General features: G+C 45.9%; 1 protein-coding gene across 12 annotated transcripts in view; it reads left to right on the top strand.

The window, feature by feature from the left end:
• Nucleotides 1-19,662, top strand: part of ACACA (acetyl-CoA carboxylase alpha) — a 286,320-nt gene that overhangs the window by 229,200 nt on the left and 37,458 nt on the right. For all 12 annotated transcript variants that reach the window (XM_061390286.1, XM_061390285.1, XM_061390289.1 and 9 more), the window contains 3 exons: nucleotides 13,574-13,717; nucleotides 14,315-14,435; nucleotides 18,371-18,467. In XM_061390286.1, coding sequence (XP_061246270.1) covers nucleotides 13,574-13,717; nucleotides 14,315-14,435; nucleotides 18,371-18,467 — 362 coding nt within the window. The remainder of the gene's footprint in view (nucleotides 1-13,573; nucleotides 13,718-14,314; nucleotides 14,436-18,370; nucleotides 18,468-19,662) is intronic.

Raw genomic sequence — 19,662 nt, 5'->3', positions numbered from 1 at the left:
GTCACTCAAGGTAGTGGATCATGGGTTCCCAGTTCTTCAAACAGTAGGCAGTGGGCGGGCAGATCCTTCAGAATTCCTCACTGAGAGGTAAGGACGGACTCGATGGACATGGAAGACTGCCTGCCAGGAGGGAGTCAGGCTGGCTTCGCAAAGGCAGCAGCTTGTGTGCTTGGGAAACTGGAAACAGAGACCCTTAATGGGCTGTGACAATTTGTAGAGCCATAAACTCCTAAGTCAAGGCGACATTGGATGTTTGCAGTGACTTTCAGATCCACTTCCTCTCCTTCCACTCTTTGCTGTGTTCTGTTTACTGTGACGTCAAGAGGTCGGTAGGCTGGGAGGACCTAGAAATGTAAGGGATATAGACTAGAGCCTGCCAGTTCTCATCCACTGCCCAGATATGGTAAAAGCTCTCTCTTTATACCAAGAAATCAGAATTGCAGTTTATGACTTGTCCTCTGGACAATAATTGTCTCTGGAGGTAAGGCATGTGCCAGTGGTCTGATAGGTGGATTATAGATTCATTCAAGAGGTGATGTATGATTTTCTTATGCTAAAGCATTTTAAAGCTTCTGCATTAAGGGGGAAAAGATATCCAATAATCTCATTCCCTTTAGAGAGACCAGGTCCCTGGTACCAATGGATCTGCCAAGAAAAAATAAATTATATGATGAGTGTGACTAGGGCTATGTGTTAAGCCTGTTAATTCTGCTAATCTTGCTTTTGAAACTTGGTATCAGGCCCACACTGGATCTCAGTTTCCAAATACATGTATTTGTTTGTCTGTACCACGTGAAACGTGACTCTTTGGGGTACAGTATCAGAGCTCCTCCCAGGAGCTTGTAGCACCGGGAGCCTGCACTGTGCATTCTCTGTCCTTGCCCATGACACTCTCATGCACGATGTGAGTCAGCCATGGGGCTTGAGAAAGGAAGGGATGGTTCTTCAGCTCTGGCTGCCTTGTAACTGTCACCTAACTTAAAGAGGCAGACTGGGGACTTCCCTGGAGGTGCAGTGGTTAAGGCTCAGAGCTCCCAATGCAGGGAGTAGGAGTTCCATCCCTGGTCAGGGGACTAAGATCCCACAAGCCTCATGGTGAAACCAAAAAAAAAAAGAAATAGACTGGCCAGGTTTGAATCCAGGCTCTGCCAACTGTGAGTGGAGCGACCTTGAACAAAGTACTTAACCCTTCCAGGTCACAGTAGTGTTAACCATAAAACAGGGCTTGTAACAGACCCTTGTGAGGATTAAATGAGTTAATACAGGTAATTCACTGGTAGTGTTGTTGTCTTCCCTAAGATGCATTTAGGGGCCTGTCTCAGTGCAGCTCTTTATCTGAGACGTGGAAGTGAAATACAAACACAACATCCTCTCTACTTTCTGACCCTTGGAAGGCAAAGATTCCTTTAAGAAAATGTTAGATGTCAGTCCTCACTGTGGCAGTACATCCACATATTGACTTTCCCCATAGATGTTATCTGAAGACAATCACACACTTTGGAAAGCCATTAACGCTAGAGGCACCATGTCTGGCCCTGATAGGGTAGTATATGTGTCAGTCATATGTCTGCGCAGGTCCCCAAGGACTTGTTGGTACAATAGCCCATAATCACTCTAAGGATCAGTCCAGCAATTTGCATTTTTAAAAGTCCCTAACTACCTATTTTCACAACAGACAGGCCCTGTTCTCCGAAGCTCCAGATGGGATCAGTCTCCTTTCCAAAGAGGGTATGTGAGCTTCCTCTCGGAATCAGTCTCTCTTTAGCATGAGGAATGAGCTCTCAGAAAAGGTTGCCCATCCCCTTGGTTTTCAGGCCTTTCCCCCTGCGCACACGTAAAATAGGGGCCACCTGACCCCATCTGGGGAGTTGTTTAGTTTCTCACCCAGTATTCCTCGGGTCTGGGAGGAAACTGTGAGCAGGGCTGTTTGACGCCATGAGTGCGCTGAGGTCATCAGCAGGCAGTCTGATCCCCACTCTCTGGTGGAATTGTCATTCAGGGGTCCACGGCCTCTGACCCTCTAAAAGAGCCCTCATGGGCATGGTGGCCTAGACACTCAGGATGGGAGAGCCCACACAAGCATCACTCTGGAGCTTCTAGAGTTCTGAGGCTCTGCCTGGGCATTGAGACTTGGGAATGATCATGTTCAATAGCCTATTATAAACGTGCTAAAACTTTTTGAAGTTTCAAAGCCTTTGATGTTAGTCACTCAGTTATGTCCAACTCTTTTTGACCCTCTTTGTGACCCCCATGGACTGTAGCCCTCCAGGCTCCTCTGTCCATGGGATTCTCCAGGGAAGAATACTGGAGTGGGGTGCCATGCCCTCCTCCAGGGGATCTTCCCAACCCAGGGATTGAACCTGTGTCTCTTATGTCTTCTGCATTGGCAGATGGGTTTTTTACCACTAGCACCACCTGTGAAGCCCATCACAGCCTTTAGATTTTAAAACAATTATGTATTTATTATTTATTTGGCTGCATGGGATCTTGGTTGGAGCACACAAGATCTTCGTTGGCAGAGTTTGGACCCTCTAAGTTGTGATGCATGGGCTTAGTTGCTCTTCGGCACATGAGATCTTAGTTCCCCAACCAGGGATGGACCCCACTGCATTGCAAGGCAGATTCTTAACCATCACCAGGGAAGTCCCTCAGATTTTTTTTTCTAAGAAAAAGCAAATAAAATTTTTTTAATTATTCCTCTCCTTGCCATGTACTAGCAAAGCAACTAGCCCAAAGCAACTTTGGGCTCTTGTCTCTTTGGGGCTCACTTTCCTCTATGTAAAATACATTTCCTATCTTAAGGTGAAGACCAGAGGGTCTCTGAATCTTAAATTCTTTTTAATTTCTAGTACTCTCTTATGCTATGAAGATGTGTCTTGACTTGTAGCCCGGGAGTTGTGTTAGGTTGGGGCAGGGAGAGAATAGATTGGAGCACTGGTGGGGAGTCTAAAAAAGTGACTACATGTGAGAGAATTCTGTGTTAGTGCGATTACATACTAGTAATCTATAAAATTACTATGTATTAGCAAGGTTAGGAATGGGAGTTGTAGAGCATAACAGTTTAATTTTTTTTTCCATATTACAGAAGAGTTAAGTACCAGGTGGTGATGGTAGTGATGTAGTTCATGATGAGAACAAGTGGTCCTAGAATTATTACTGGAAGCGGAAGGATCCTTCAGAGTCCCACTGCCCAACTGTTGTTTGAATTTCTGCTGTAACTCCATTACCAAATAGTCATTCAGTGATGCTTGAAAAACTCGACTGAAGGGCAACTCAGTACTCTTTAAGCCAATCCGTTTAATCTGTATGAAGTTCTTGCTAGTCTGTTTCTCTATACAGACAAACTAATTCCTCTTAAATAGTAGTTCAAAATTAACAAAGTGACTCCCAGTTTGATGCTCTGGCCTGTTGTAGAACTGAACAGAACCAAACTCTTTCCCATGTATTTTCGCTTTCAAAGTCCAGTCTTGTCTCAAGAACAAACGTAGTGAAGATGAAAATGCTCTTCAAAGATAGCAAAGAAATTGGATTCATAACATTCCAGCCAGCTGAAAATATGAAATGAGTTTTAATTACTGGAGGAACAGCTAAAACTCACCACTTGGAAATAGTACTCTCTAGAACTTTAGGGATCTGCTGCATGCTGTCCGCCCAGGCTTTTATACCTTCTCATCACCCGCCTTGTCAAAAGTCAAGGTCGTGATACAGGGCTGGAAGATAGGGTCTTTTTTATTATTTTTTGCTGCACTGGGTCTTCGTTGCTGCACGTGGGGTTTCTCCAGTTGTTGAGAGTGGGGGCCCCTCTCCAGCTGCGGTGCGCGGGCTCCTCATCGCAGTGGCTGCTCTTATTGCTGAGCGCTGGCTCTCTGCACACGGGCTTCAGGAGTTGAGGCTCTTGGTCTTAGTTGCTCCTCGCAGCATGTGGATCTTCCCAGACCAGGGATCGAACCTGTGTCGCCTGCATTGGCAGTGGATTCGCAACCACTGGGTCACCAGGGAAGTCCAAAGATAGGTCTTTTTGAGAGCTATATATTCAGATACTTGTTAAAATTAGTTTAGTGGGACTTGTTTCAGAAATCAGTAGGGTGATGTAGACTGAGGGACTCTGAAGCCCTCTGGGCGCACAAACCAAGATGCTAATTTCTCACCCACTCAGCTCAGGGAGCAATCTCTGGCTCACACATACATGTGACCTCTGCTCTATGTCTGCCCTCTCTCCAGAGCATCCTATCCAGCCCCCAGGACTGGATGCGCCCTGAGTCTTGGAATCAAGAGATGCCTCCACTTCACAGGTTCTGGGGTGTGTAGGATCTGTACATGTTCTGCCTGTCATAAACATCGTCCCTGAACTCAGGCTAAGTGCCCCCCAAGGACTGGTGCCCTCAGCAGAGCAGCTCAGCTCTTCATCTTCCCAGTCATTTAGATGTTATGCCTCCTTGTGCTGGGTTTTCTTCACTTCTTTCCAGCCATGTTCATTGCTCTGTCTTTGCAAATTAGTGTTCAGTTGAAGCTCTGCTGTTGTGTCTCTCCCTCTCCTCTCCCCTTAACCTTTCTTCTCCCCCCAACCCCTGCCTGAAACCCAAGTAAATTAGCTTCTCACCCCTGCCCCCTAGTTTAAAAAAAAAATTCCCATACTCCTCCAGCAGTGTCTGTTCTTGGATTTGCAGTCAGCAGCCATCTCCAATAACCATCCGGCTGTCAGCTCTGCAGCTCCCCACTACCTCCCACCTCCCCCATCACTCACCAGAGGAAAAAGAGAGCCAGGGCCAGAGCTTGAAATATATCATGCAATAGTGTATCATGAATTTGTTGTGAATCACAGCGGTGAAGCAGGTTTATTTATTTCTGAGACCTTAAATCAATACAAAGTAGGTCTCTTAGTTCTGAAGCTGGGATGGAGTGTGAAAAAATGAGCCCATTGTACTCTTAAAACTTTGGGGAAAGGAGATGACAGCTATATAATTCCATTTACCAGGCACTAGGGGCTTTAATGTGAAGGTGACAGGGAGCTCTTTGTGCATTTAGAGCACCATATCTTCTAAATAAAAGATCTGTAGACTTGATAGTGGAGCATAGCTCCGAGTTTAATAATCTCCAAGCATTAGACCGAGCCAATATGTTCCCAAGTCAGAGAGTTCCCCCCCAAACACTCATAAATTAAAAGTGCAAGAACTGCACACGTTGGTAGATTAGAAATGCAAGGGCTTCAGTCTTCTGGGGCGAAGACAGACCTGGTCCCTGGCTGTGCACAGACTGCTGTGTGAATATGATAAAGACGCAGGAAACGAGACTGTTTAGAAACCTGACTCCTGACTGTTCATCATTCTCGGGAATGTCCCCTGTGCGTGGATCCAGATCTGGCTGTGTCCCCTCTCACTCAGAGTGGCCGCCTTCACCCAGTCTAATCAGCAAACGTCCACCATCAGGAATGTTGAATTATGAAAGGAGAAGCTTTAAGAGCAGTTTAGATTGATAACAAATTACCATGCCCAGGCGTCAAGTTTTTCTGGTTGATTCTTGACTGGGTCCTAATAGTTTAAATGTCTTAGAGTCTGGAATTTAAGCCTTTTAAAATAGTTTGCACATAAGAGAAAGTGAGAAATCAGTGTTTATTTAGGAAAGGAACTCATCCGAATTTAACCAAGAGCATAAGATGCAAATATGGGAAGTCAAGACCGTTGGAACATATCATCAACTTGTGGGTATCTTCATTTTCTATCTAACCCTTTGATAAAATGTCTTCTCAACAGATAAAGCAGGTTTATGCAGCTCAGTAGAGCAACCCTAATGTAATATGACTTTATAGTATATAGAGTTACTAGCTTAATTCTAGCCCAGGTAAAGAATTTTGAAAGAAAAACCCAGTATCTCCACTGGGGAAAACTAAAAGGAGAGGAAAACCAAACCCCTCGTTTTGCTTAAGGAAGCCCCAACACATATTAGCACTAATAGGAAAGGCTTCTATTGCTTATAGTCGTTCAGCTTGCTGAAAATACCAACCGGGGCTGAGTTTTTATAGAACGGTGAGAATGATGGCAGTTCACCGGCATTTATTGTGTGCCTGTTGTGTTAAGACAGTAACAGGCTTTTCACGTGTTTTAAGAGGAAAACACTAAATTGCCGCCCACCAGATGTAGATGAGAAAACACAAACAGAAAGGCTGAAGAGATGAAAGGTCGGTGTTACTCCCCAAGAAGCCAGGTCACAGCAGGCACCAAACTCTGTGCCTCTCCACTGGTGGGCAGAGGCAGTCACACAGCCAGCTGCCTTCCAGTACCGACCTCATTTCCCATACCTAGTCAGAAAAACCACTGGGAGGTGATGAAGAGTTCTCACAACTCAATAATAGGAAACAACCCAGTAACTTTTTAAATGGGTAAGAAATTTGAACAGACCTTTCACCAAAGGTATAAAGATGGGTAAATAAGCACATAAAAAGATATTTATCTGTTAGTCATTGCTGCTGCTGCTGCTGCTAAGTCGCTTCAGTCGTGTCCGACTCTGTGCGACCCCATAGATAGCAGCCCACCAGGCTCCCCCGTCCCTGGGATTCTCCAGGCAAGAACACTGGAGTGGGTTGCCATTTCCTCCTCCAATGCATGAAAGTGAAAAATGAAAGTGAAGTCGCTCAGTTGTGTCTGACTCTTAGTGACCCCATGGACTGCAGCCCACCAGGCTCCTCCACCCATGGGATTTTCCAGGCAAGAGTACTGGAGTGGGGTGCCATTGCCTTCTCTGTATTAGTCATTAGGGAGACACAAATTAAAACCACAGTTAGACCCTACTAATATTAATTTAAGTTGACATACTAAATGTTGGTGAGGCTGCAAAACAACTAGAAATCTCACATGTGTTGGTGGGACTGCAAAATGGTACATTCACCTAGAAAAAGTCTAGCTTTCTTTTAAAAAAGTTACCCACTTCCAGTGTATCCTAGCAATCCTGCTGTTCAGTCTCTAAGTCGTGTCCTGCTCTTTGTGACCCCGTGGATCACAGCGGGCCAGGCTTCGCCGTCCTTCCCTGTCTGCCGGAGCTGACTCAGATTCGCGTCCGTTGAGTCCGTGGTGGTATCTAACCATATCATCCTCGGGTGCCCTCTTCTCCTTTTGCTAGCAGTCTTACTCAACAGAAACGAAAACGTACATTGATACAAAAACCTGTATGGGAATGTACAGCAGCTTTATTCATAGTTGCCTGACACTGGAGACAGCCCAGATGTCAGCTAACAGCAAGCAGATGGACAGGTGGTAGTATCTCCATAACATGGAATACTATCTGCAGTAAAAAAGGAGCTGCCACCTGTGTCAGCGTCAATGACTCTTGGATGCGTAATGCTACTGAAAGAAGCTAGACGCATAGCATTCTAGAACGGGCAGCGTTGTTGAGACACAAGGATCCATCCAACGGGTGGCAGAAGGGACTTGATTACAAAGGAAATGAGAACACTTTGGGGGCTGATGAAAACTTTTGGGGCAGTTGTGGGTGGTGGTTATACACCTCTGTGATGTCAGATTTCATAGAATTGTACACCTAAAATTGGACAGTTTCACTATATGTGAATTATATGTCAGTAGACCAGACTTTTACATTTTTCTTCTGTATTTGGAAATAATTTATTGTCAGTGTGTTCAAGTCTGCAGCTAAATGAGCAGTTGGTGGATCCCTGAGATGAGTGATTTCCTCTGGCATCAGTTTTGACTCTGGAAGTCTATGCCTTTTTCTTGTACGTTTGACAAGTAAACTTTCATGAGGTTCCTCTCTACCCCAGTTCCTCCTCCTGCCATCTACCTCATTCCTCTATTCTCCCTGTATCTCAGTTTCTTTTTGCATAAATATCTTTTCTTTTTTAAAACATTTACCTTTTTTTGACTGCACTGGGTTTCCGTTGCTACACGCGACCTCTCTCTCGCTGTGGTGCGCTGGCTTCTCATCGCAGTGGCTTCTCTTGTTACAAAGCCCTGACTCCAGTCGTTGTGGCTCACAGGCTCGGTTGTGGCATGTGGGACCCTAGTTCCTGGGCCAGTGATCCAGTCTGTGTCCCCTGCATTGGCAGGCGGATTCTTAACCATGGGACCACGAGGGAAGTCCCGTAAATATCCTTCCTACCACTGGTAGCACAGTCCCTTTGCTCCAGTTTATCCATCAGCAAACCTGACCACTTATAAAGAGATTTTTGGGCTTCCCAGGTGGCGCAGTGGTAAAGAATCTACCTGCCAATGCAGGAGACGCCAGAGTCCCCTGGAGAAGGAAACGGCAACCCACTCCAGTATTCTTGCCAGGAAAATTCCACGGACAGTGCATTGGGGTCGCAAAGAGTTGGACAAGACTGAACACGCACACACACATAGAGAGATTTTGGGTCTTGCGGTGGGTGGCATTGAACCCAGCCATGGCTCAGAGGCTTCCCATCCTGTGCCGCCAGTGTGTCGCTGCGTCCCTTGTCTAGCCCCAGCCTGCCAGCTGCCAACCAGCTCTGCGGTTTGCCAGTGATAATAGCGGCAACAAAGCAGGGGAGGAATTTGCAACCCTGGGTCTCTGTATAAAGGGACTATATTTTGGAACCCCCAAATATTCTTGGTCTCACGGGCACTGGTCCTGTCTCCCTAGAGGTTTAATTCCGTTCACCCTTGGATGTATTCCTGGAGAAACATTTACACAGTAATATGTGCTGCAGCACTTAAAATTGTTAATTGGAGATTGAATTACTTGTCAGCTTTTAAAAATGTAGTCCTCTCAGGTCAAGGAGGAGGGTGTTAGCACCAGGAGTAGATGAGCTATTACATTTTTTTCTTCCCCTTCCTCTTTTCACTCCCCCTCCCTTCTCCTCTCTCTCATCCTTTCTCCTTTCCTTTGTCCCTATTTTAACACTTCTTCCCACTTTTTCTTTCTCATCTCTCTCTCCCTTTCTGCCTTAACCAAACCTTTATCAATAACCCAATAGATCCCAGAGGGACTTTAATGTCTAAAATCATGGAGGAAATCCAGTGATGACAGTTGCTCAGGAAATTTACAAAACCCCTCCTGAAATCCTCTTAAGAGTGGAAATACTCTCATGAGAAAGAGGATGGACTCCACGTGCATAGCCAAATTCTTAGATCCACCAGGAATGTTTAAAGGGGAAAAGGTTCGATAAAGTGGGAGAAAACAGCAGCAGAATTTTTATTTTTTATGCATCGATATGCATCATTGTTTCTCACATCTGCAGCACACAGTTGCAAATATTTGCTTATAAATCTGAGGGGCCTGATAAAATATGTATATATCAGGACAAAAGCAATTTTTTTTGAAAAAATTTGAGCTAAAGTTGCATCTATGAAACTCGGAAGGCTCAAAGCCCGGGTGCTGACGAATATCCTGACAAGTAAATACTACACTCATTCAGTATTACACAGTGATTTCATTTGCACAAAACCTCACAATACTCTGCCACTTCACTCAAACGTCTGGAGCACTGGGGAAGGGAAGAAACGAGTTTATCTTGATCTCCAAAAAGGGATTTAAGGGCGAGAGCAGGCGGTATATTAGACTGTTTTCATTGCCTGTCAGCCGGGGTAAACCTGAGGTGTCTGCAGCGTCTCTAGATAAGCAGCAGCAGCAGCAGTGATGCAGGCCTCTCTGTGTGTGTGTATGTGTGACTGCATTCATCTGTACTGCCTGTGCACCTCAAAATTTCTAAAGGCTCTGCAGCATCTTTCACGGAGCCTCTAACATTGGTGTTCTGCTAATCACTGGCTAGAGGCAGTGCCCTGAATTCCCAGGTCCGCCAGCTGGAATGACTGAGTGCTGGCTGAGGCTTAATTTTATGTGGGGAGTGAACGGAGATCCTCTTTCAGGCCGAGCCCTCATTCAGCTCTGTCAGCATCGACACTCTTCAGCAGGGGACCTGAGATGGTGCCTGTTCCTAGTATTTCATGGCACTGCCTCTCCACTCAGACTTGGGAGGAGGCGGCAAAGTAGGGCCTCAGCAGAGTCCCCTGTTTTGAGTGGTTCCTATGTTTAAGTGGTTATTGATGCTGTTGGGCAGATAAACCAAGAGTTTGTATCATGTCGTATAAAATGTGCAAGGAATAATTTCGGAAATGGAATGTGGCGAGCAGCATGACCTATATACGAATGGGTATGTCCAGTTGAAAAAAACTGATGAATGAAGCTCACCTACTTCATGAAAATGATATGTTGATAAGGGTTGTGTACTCCAGGTTTTGCCATAGAAGGTTGGTAGGGCAACAGATTGAAGACTGTAACAGTGGTTGGGTGGTCCTTTTCTCTGCCTTCCTGATGCTCATCAGGGTTAACGTAACTGCTCCAGTGCCATCATTTCAGAGTTGGGCAGAATGGGTTTTGTCTTCGCCCAGATTCAGCTTCTGCAGTTGGAGCTTTTGTTGTGAAGTATTCCAAAATCATTAAAACCACTTGAGTCAGCCCCGACCCCTATCAGTCAGGAGCTGTTGTGTGCGCCCCATTCTCCTGGTACATGCTGCACACATACAGTCATTGAAGATGAACTGGAGGCTCCTGCTTTCTCTTCCCCAGTTGTTAAGTAGCCATGATTGTTGGCATTTGTTTGTGGTTAGTGAAGCAGGCTTCATTTTTTTCGTGTCCTTCCCCTCTGCACCTGCCCCCACCCACTACCGCCTACCTCCTGCGATAAGGCTGACCAGAGGGAGCTCTTCGGACACTCTGTCTGCCATATAATTTTTATCTTTAGTTCCCAAATGCAATGAATCCTCTCAGATGGCAAACATTTCTTTAGCCCAGGATGATGTTCTTGGCTGTAGTAAGCCCTGGTTTTCTTCCTCAGAGGAGAAGAAATGTAGAAATACTGCTGCCTTTTCAGAACAATGCCAAGATGTCAGAACCTGAGTTTCCACTGGTAAAGGGAAGACATGCTAAGTGATTAGCTCCTTCCCGATCTGACTCCCATTAGATGTAAGAATATGGGGTGGAATGGGTGGACAAGGAAGCCTCCAGGAGGAACCCAGTTCTGGAGGCTCTCTTCCTCTTTGAAATGAGGGGGCAAAGATGTCTGAGGAAGGTGTATTTGAACAGCTAAGCATCTCTTCGTCAGTTTCAGTCCCTTTTTCTGAGATTGGTTCTCTATGGGGCCATTACTGATTTGGGAGAGGCGTGGGGCTCTAAGTGATTGGACCTTATCAAGTCCTAGAGACAGGGTTTCATGGGAAAGGAAATACCATTTCTGAGTACAAAATAGCCCTAGCTATTTTCTTGCTTCTAGGCAGCAAGGCATTCTGGGCCCCTGACATACTCTCTGGGTATCAGATATTCAGGGTCAGTGCAGTGTCTCCTTTTTATTTCTTTTCCCCCTTTCCAATTTTATTTTAATAATTAAAAATACTGCTGATCACACCGAACGACTTCTGGCAGAGAGGCAGTCTGTCCCAGAAGGACCAGCTGTGGGCCATCGGGTTTATGACGTCCATAAAACCAGAGCCAGATCGGAGCTCGGCCTCCTGAGTGACAGGGCTTCTGCCTCCACCAGGGTCCCCCGTCGTCTGACTGCTCTGGACATTTGCTGGGGGTTGGGTTTGTTTTTTGTTTTTTTTGCTCTGTCTTGTTTCCTGGTGCATGTGCAAGTGTGCATGTGTGCACACATTTAAAGATAGAAAGGAAACAGGTATGTAATGCCCTCTGCCTGTTAGAAAGACTAAAGCCATAAAAATAACAAACGGCGTGTATTTGCTAGAATGTCAAAGTTATGAGTTTATTTTGTAATGATGTGCTCCTGCCTTCATGAGGTAAACTGGCCGTGGCGGAGGTGTTATTAGTAATATGGACGCAGTGGAGCAGAAAGCCAAGTGACCGAGAGATCAGTGTATCAGTCAGGGAGAGGGCAAATGGAAAGAGACAGCAGGAGAATGAGAATAGAGCCGCGGCGCCTGGGCTGAGATGAAAGGCAGACCGGGCGGAGGATGGGAGCCCAGTGGTCAGATTCGGCCTCCCCGCTTCCGGGGGCTCCTTCAAAGGCGCTGCCAGGCCCGTCGCTCAGCTCAGAGGTGCCTGCGGAGGCTTGTCTCTGTGCTTCTCTAGTAAGGAAAGCAGAAATCTGAGAGCCATTTTGCCTCCCGTATTCCTTTCAGAAGAATCTCTTCCACCTTTCCTTCTGCTGTGTAGTTGCTAAGTGAGTGTCTGATTCTTTTGCGACCCCGTAGACTGTAGCCCTCCAGGCTCCTCTGTCCATGGAATTTTCCAGGCAAGAATACTAGAGTGGATTGTGATTTCCTTCTCTAGGGGTTCTTCCCCACCCAGGGATCGAACCTACATCTGCTGCATTGTCAGGCGGATTCTTTACCAGTGAGCCCCCTGGGAAGTCTGCCCCTCTCCTCTTTGTAGCTGAAGCTAAATGGAACCCAGGCCAGCTGGGTCCCAGAGAGGTGATGGCTCTGGCTGCTCCCTTCCTCAGCCTTTGGCAGGTCTTGATCCCGGGGCTGACCCAGCCCCGCTCACAGCTCTGAACAGGAAGAGGCAAAATGGGAATATACAGGTAGAATTCGCTGGTCTCTCCTTTATTAGGTTCTCCCCCAGAGGCTGGAAATGAATAAAAGTAAGGAAGAAATTTTGTGTTGTGGTTATTTTCCAGAGGAGGAGGAGGAGAAAGGGGAAAGAAAGAAAAGGTAACATACAGTAAGCGGCTCCACAGCTGTTAAGAGCTCTCCAGGGCTACCGTAGATGACTGGCAATTACTACACACTCAGCAGTTTGCAGGAGTCCGTGGTCAGGCTGCCCAGCTTCCATCTGCTGGGTCGGAAAACCTCCCTCCCCAAAAGAAATGATTAACCAATCTTCAAGGGGAACAGAAGCCCTACAATTTCCGAGTCGAAGAATGTTCTTTCTTCTTTTTTTCTTTTTTAAAGGTAACTTTATGATTTCCAATCGCAGGTGCCTTTCATCTTCACAAGAGTTAAACTCCTCCAGGGGTGGATAGACCAGGGAATTGAGGCCCTGAAGTCCCTGGAACCTGGGGAGGAAAGGACCCAGGAGAAGTGGGTTTGGGCATAAATCACTGCCCTGTGCCTAGCACACAAAGAGGACTTTAGGCTCAAGGCTTCATGTATGTGTCATGAGTTGCTTCAGGATTTCACTTGAAACATCAAATATAAAGGGGAAAAGTAACCCTTGGAAAAAAACGAGGAGTCCAAACCTCTCGATGCTCCTGTTTAACTGAGACTCGTCGCTCGAGGGTGTCAGCAGCCAGGCACTCCCCTTTCTGCGTCTGCGGGCAGCAGCGTGGCATGGCCTGTGTCTCGGGGCCCCAGCGTTACCCACCACTGTGGTCTCCCCCCAGAGCCCAGGATGCCACCACGCGTCTGTGGCAGCTGATAGAGAGGGGCTTGCTGGTGTTTAAATTGCAGCAGAGTATGTGATTGTCTAAAATGCCCTTTGTGTCTTCTGAGTTTTCTTTTTAGGACAAAGGTCCAGACAGTCCCTCGACACAGCCCACGGAGGCCAGACTCTGTCTTGCAGAAAAAAGAATCCATTTTAGTGGCAGTTACGAGACAGACCTTGCCTTTCTCTCTGACTGGATGAACGTCTTTTGTCTGGCCTGTTTCCCTAGGTCCTCGGGAGGGAAGTATACACCTCCAACAACCAGCTGGGGGGCATCCAGATCATGCACAACAATGGGGTGACGCACAGCACCGTCTGTGACGACTTCGAGGGGGTGTTCACCGTCCTGCACTGGCTGTCTTACATGCCGAAGGTGAGTCCTCCCCGCTTGCTGCCGGCACCGAAAGGCCCGGAGAACCCGGCCTTTTCACCACAGCTCACTGCCTCAGCATGTGGGACTCCTTTATGGGAGAAGGATTTTTTTCTTACAGAATATTCTCTAGAAGCTGTTGATTTCTTTTTTTTTTTTTTTCTTAAAGCCATCTTTTGCCTCCTACCTTTCTTTAAAAACACCTTTGGATTTCAGGGGTCAGGCCCCCTTCTGATGATATCCAGCCAGGGAAGCCTTGAGTCCTGTCTGGGCTCAGACCCCAGCTTCTTAAGGCTTCGTTCTCATTGTGGGGCTTTCCCTTTTGTCATCGGTGTCCACCCCTCTAGGGGACTTCCCAGAGAGCCTGGGCGCACTGAAGTCAAGAGTCCAATCGCCCCACTTTCTACCAGGCTCCCACGTGAGACTTGCGAGCTGTACCTGTTTCTCAGGGCCTGGCTCTCGATTGGGGTCCTTCCAGCTGATGGATGGGACTAACGGGTGTGCTTCCGTATGTGGGTCCTGCTCTTTTTGTCTGTCACTGTTGCTGAGTTACGAGTTGTTCACTGACCGCTGTGCTCTTTCCCTCCCATCGCCTTCTAGAGTGTATACAGTTCAGTTCCTCTCCTGAATTCCAAGGATCCAATAGACAGAGTCATCGAGTTTGTGCCCACGAAGGCGCCGTATGACCCTCGGTGGATGCTGGCAGGCCGGCCTCACCCAAGTATGTGTATTTTAGAGGGTCCGTGGCACCCTGGCCCTCACGCTTTCAGTGTTCCCTTCTGTCACTAACCAATTCCTGCACAATAGCATGTGACAAAGAAAACAGAGCCCCAGAAGTACCTGGGAATGAGGGAAATCTGGAAAAACAACAGCTCTCTGAAGAAAAAGGTAGAAAATCCGTCAAGAACAAATGAAAAATGAACGAAATCAGCTCTTGAGTCAGTTCTAAGCACTGTAGTCATTAGTGCGTTTCTTCTCTTTATTCTGTTATTGGAGCCCTTATTACTTAATGGTCTCAAAAACCTTTAAAACAGTTAAATATAACCCATAAAGTCAAAGAGTGATAGGACCAGAATCTTCGAGCATCTAGCCTGTGTAAACAGAGACGTTTTATTTATTCTGTGGTCGTTTTTGAAGCTGTATTTCTTTATTCGGCTCTGTCGGGTCCTCATTGCGGCGCGTGGGATCGCTCGTTGCGGTAAGTGGACTCTGTTAGTTATGGTGCGTGGGTTTAGTTGCTCCGCAGCGTGGGGGATCTTCCCAGACCAGGGATTGAACCCAGGTCCCCTGCATCAGCCGGTGGCTTCATACCCACTGTGCCACCTGGGAAGTTACTGTCTTTCCCTGGTTGGAGGACAGAACTTTTAATTTGATAGCTATATTGAGTTAGAACAAGCCCTTCCTCTATATTTATCTAATATATCCCTCTGTTTTGGGGCTTATTTTATACCAAGCTTAAAAAGCAACAACGGGAAAAAAGAGGTCACTCCACTGAAGGCAAATGTACATTCCCGTTTGCTAGCCCACTTGGCGATTTTAACAAACCTTATTTAGCAGGAAGTTCTTTCGTGAAGCCCCAAATCCTCCTGCTACATTTTGAATCTACCTTTTTAGGCTTTTTGGGAAAATGTTCTTTTTTGCATGTTTCTTTCAACTGTTCCCTCCCCCACCCCCCTACAAAGGGCTATATTTTAAAGAATGGAATGCAGAAGATAATTCCTTAAATTTAAAAGTCATTGTGACTTTGCTGAAAGAGAAAGAGGTATTCAGGGACTTCCCCGGCAGTCCCGTGGTTAAGGCTTTGCGCTTCCAGTGCAGGGCGCGTGAGTTGGATCCCTGGTTGGTGAACTAAGATCCGCCATGCCATGTTGTGCAGCCAAAGAGTTAAAAAAGAAAAAAATAATTCTTCCTAAGGAAAGCTTAGTAATCCTATGTGGGCACCCCCGGAAAAGCTAGGTGGGACTGTAAAGCACTTCCATATACACTATCTTATTTGGACTTTCTGTTTCTCAGAGATAAAATGAGATGACCGTTTTACAAGCTCAGAGAAGTTAAGTGATTTGGGCAAGGTCACACAGGTAATACTTAGGAGTTTGGCTTAATTCGGAAACCTAACTATAGACAGAAAAATCACCAGAGTAGGGTTGGCTTTTGGAGAAGGCAATGGCACCCCACTCCAGTGTTCTTGCCTGGAGAATCCCAGGGACGGGGAGCCTGTTGAGCTGCCATCCGTGGGGTCGCACAGAGTCGGACACGACTGAAGCGACTCAGCAGCAGCAGCAGCAGCAGGGTTGACTTTAATTTAAAACCTTACCTGTTGTCGTCAATGCCCTTTCTTGCTAATCTTAATAAAATTAAATAGTTTTTCTGACATAGAAGAATCATCATAGTAATCTTTGCCCTACCTCTCGTTTTTATACCAAAACTTATAATAAGAGCCATGAGCCTAAGATATCTTATCAGTCATAAAATGCAAGACTTTTCTGGGAGAAATCAGAACAAGACCTAGTGAGTGTTCTCCTAGGAATAATTTAGAGCCATGTTAAGTGGCTTCTAAGTTCTACTGATGAACTGAACATGACCTGCTGTTTGAGGGGGCCCAGTAAAGCCCACCTATAATACCTGTAGCCCTCCAATGACTCCCCTCCCTCAACCAACATATTAGGCAGGAGGGGTTTTAAAGAAAAAATATTTCCACTTTGAAATGAATTCTGTAGTTCCAAATCATTATTATTGAAGTAAGAACCATAAAATGATCCAAGCATACAAAGTTAAAATTTCAGTATCTTGGGCTTCCCTGGTGGCTCAGTGGTAAAGAATCCACCTTCCACTGCAGGGGACATGGGTTCAATCCCTGGTCTGGGAAGATCCCACATGCCTCAGAGCAACCAGGCCCATGCACCACAACTGTTGAGCCTGTGCTCTAGATAGAGCCCAGGGAGCGGCAGCTAACGAGCCCACATGTCCTAGAGCGCATGCTCTGCAACAAGAGAGCAGCCCACGCAGCAGTGAAGACCCAGCACAGCCAAAAATAAATAAATGGATAAAATTATTTTTTAACAAAACTTGGATAACCTGAGGCACTTAGAAGTTTTGTTTAGAACCCTCATCAAAATCTGAACCCTTTTTCAGGAGTTGAACAGGTGTGTGTGCATGTGTAGAGGGGCATTATCCTGGCTATTATTAATGAGAACCGCAGAATCAAATGAATTTGTGATAAACTAAGTTTTCTAGTTTGGGGATAATATTTTTTCATCAACTCCCTAGCAATTCATCCTGCTGTCTCTGTGCAGCTAACACTCGCTCCCAAATCGAGTGACTTCAGATTTTAATTTAGTGGAAGCGTTAAAGAAAGCAGATGATTCCCTGTGATAAGTTAAAGCAGATATCTTCTAGGTGAAAAGTTAAAGTCATTTATTAGAGGAGATAGTGCCACGATATTCTTCAAACTGACGCCCAACACGAGCCCAGAATCTAAACGATCAGCTTTGGGCTCACGATAGAGAGATAATTTTGAAATGGATGATCACATTTTACATGGGGGCCATAGAGGCAAGGGATGTAGAACACAGTAATTACAAGTTTAGTCTTGATAAAACACTCTCCATCCTGTTTAAGTCAGCAGAGGTTAGCTTGCTCGGATCTCCACTTTTAATTGGTTTTGGACTTGGGTTTTTAGGGGGCGGAGGGCCACGTTCAAATTAGAAGACTCACTGAGAAATGATGAGCTGAGAGGGCAGCTAGGAAACAGAGGCTTTGATGGGGCCTTGGTCAAACATGGAGACCTGTGGAACAGAAGTTGTTTCTCTTAAAGTAAGATGTTGACAGTCACTGTCTTGCCAGTGAAGGAAATCCCGTGCACAAGGGAGGGTAATGCCATTAAGTGTAGGATCAGACCTCCTGTTTCTGATACTTTTAAGAGTATATGGGCATGACCCTTTCTTTTAGTAGGATTGTCCTGGTCAGCGGTAAATGAAGCAAGTGTATCTTTTCCAGCAGAGAAGTGCTTTTCTAGCAGAGAAGCTCTTCCCCAAATTGGGGTCCTCATCTGATCATTAATATTGATACGTATCATTTCCCTATCTTCATATTTCCATTGAAAGAAAATCAGTGGAATCAAATTTTAAAATATTACCTGTAATAATTTAGTCCTATTTCCCCCCTTCAAATGCAGAACATGACTATTACATGAATACAGTTTGCGCTATAATGATACAACAACAACAAACAAAAGGAAATCAGTGGAGTCAAACAAAATTGTAAGCTAAGTTTTAAAGTAGAGATAGACATTTTGAAAACATCTTTAATGACTCGGCTGCCTTTTGACAAATGTTTGTGGTGTTTTGCGAAAGAAGCCAGGTTATTTATTTAAAAGCACGCAAACTCTGCTAGCTGAACCCCATCGTTTAACAATAAATGATGCTTCGCTGATAAATGATTCTTTTTATTCAGACTAGCAAATGAAATAGGAGATGAGGTCTGAAGGCAGATGAACATTGAGCTGCCTAATGTTTCCATCTACTATAATATGTTTAAAAAACAACAACAGACTCCCCCAAATAACCCCTCAGATCCACCCTTCCATTCGCCAGTTCTGGTGTATTTTGAATGAACTGATCATCTTTATTTTCTGTTTCCTTGCTTTCCCTTCTGTAGCCCAGAAAGGTCAGTGGTTGAGTGGATTTTTTGACTATGGCTCTTTCTCAGAGATCATGCAACCGTGGGCACAGACTGTGGTGGTTGGCAGAGCCAGGTAAGACCCCTTTGGTTTTGGAAGCAACGAGATGAGGTGGTTAGATAGCATCACCGACTCAGTGGACATGAATTTGAGCACACTCCAGAACGTAGTGAAGGACCAAGGAGCCTGGTGAGCTACTGTCCATGGGGTTGCAGAAAGCTGGACAGGAGTTAGTGACTGAACAACAACAGCAATAGCAAAGGGCTATATAGGTTTTTACCATCAATGCTCTCTTTGGCTAAATTTTCTAAGAGTACTGGATTGTAGTCATGCCTGAGGGTGCCTGACTGGAGCCCTGGTTCCCAGTGGTCATTCAGCATGTAACTCCAGCGACGCGTTTAATCTGAAGTCTGGTTTTGACGACATTTCCTTTTCATAATGCCACAAGCAAAGCTCTCTGGGGGCCGTAAAGCCCAACCACAATAGCCATAGCTCACCAGAGACACCCCCCACTATGACCTTCAAAAAACATTTTCTTTTCAAAGTAGGTTCCCAGTGAATCAGACTCATCTACTTCTCTATGTGACCCCCCTGAAAGATCGGTGTAACTGGAAGAAGTTCCTTCAGGGCATCGAGATTATTCTAGTAACAAATGCACTAGACTGGCTTATCATCAGATTTGAATTACAAAAAAAAAAAAGAGTTGACCTGAAACAGGAGTAAAATAAGCTGGAATAGTTTGCAGGAATACCTCTATTTTTCAAGTGGGGAATCGAAGTTTCTATTAAATTTTAATACCCACTCTAAGAAGCGCTTCACTCAACAGCGAGCCCTGCACGGAATAATCTGCACCGCTTGCCGTAACGAGCACCTGCCAAGGCTGATCTTAATCTGGCCCCACGCCACGGAGACATGCCGCCCTGGGGACCCACATCTGGAGCTCACCTGCCTCTCGGGGGCAATCAGTTTCCCTTATCTTGGTGAAAAGTGGCACCTGCTCCAGATTCTCAAGCATGCCACGTCGGGGGGAGATTTAGATTCCAGCCTTGAAAATAATTCTAGGCTTTATGGTTGTTTCCTCCCAGCCGGTCAGCAGACCTCGTGCTGCCAGTGACAAGGGGCCATCAGATGGCAAATCCCACAGACGGGCTCTTCCCCTGTGGGTCTGAATAAGAGTCAGCCTGGAGTTGGCCCAAGCCACGGCTCCCAGGGACTAGTTCCCATTTTTTTCTGGCATCCCAGGCTTCTGCCTCACCACGGGCTTCCAAGT

The sequence above is a fragment of the Bos javanicus genome, chromosome 19 (assembly GCF_032452875.1).
Source record: "Bos javanicus breed banteng chromosome 19, ARS-OSU_banteng_1.0, whole genome shotgun sequence".
In the NCBI taxonomy this organism is placed as follows: Eukaryota; Metazoa; Chordata; class Mammalia; order Artiodactyla; family Bovidae; genus Bos; species Bos javanicus.
Note: the sequence above shows the minus strand (reverse complement) of the source record. Positions and strands in the feature narration are given on the sequence as shown.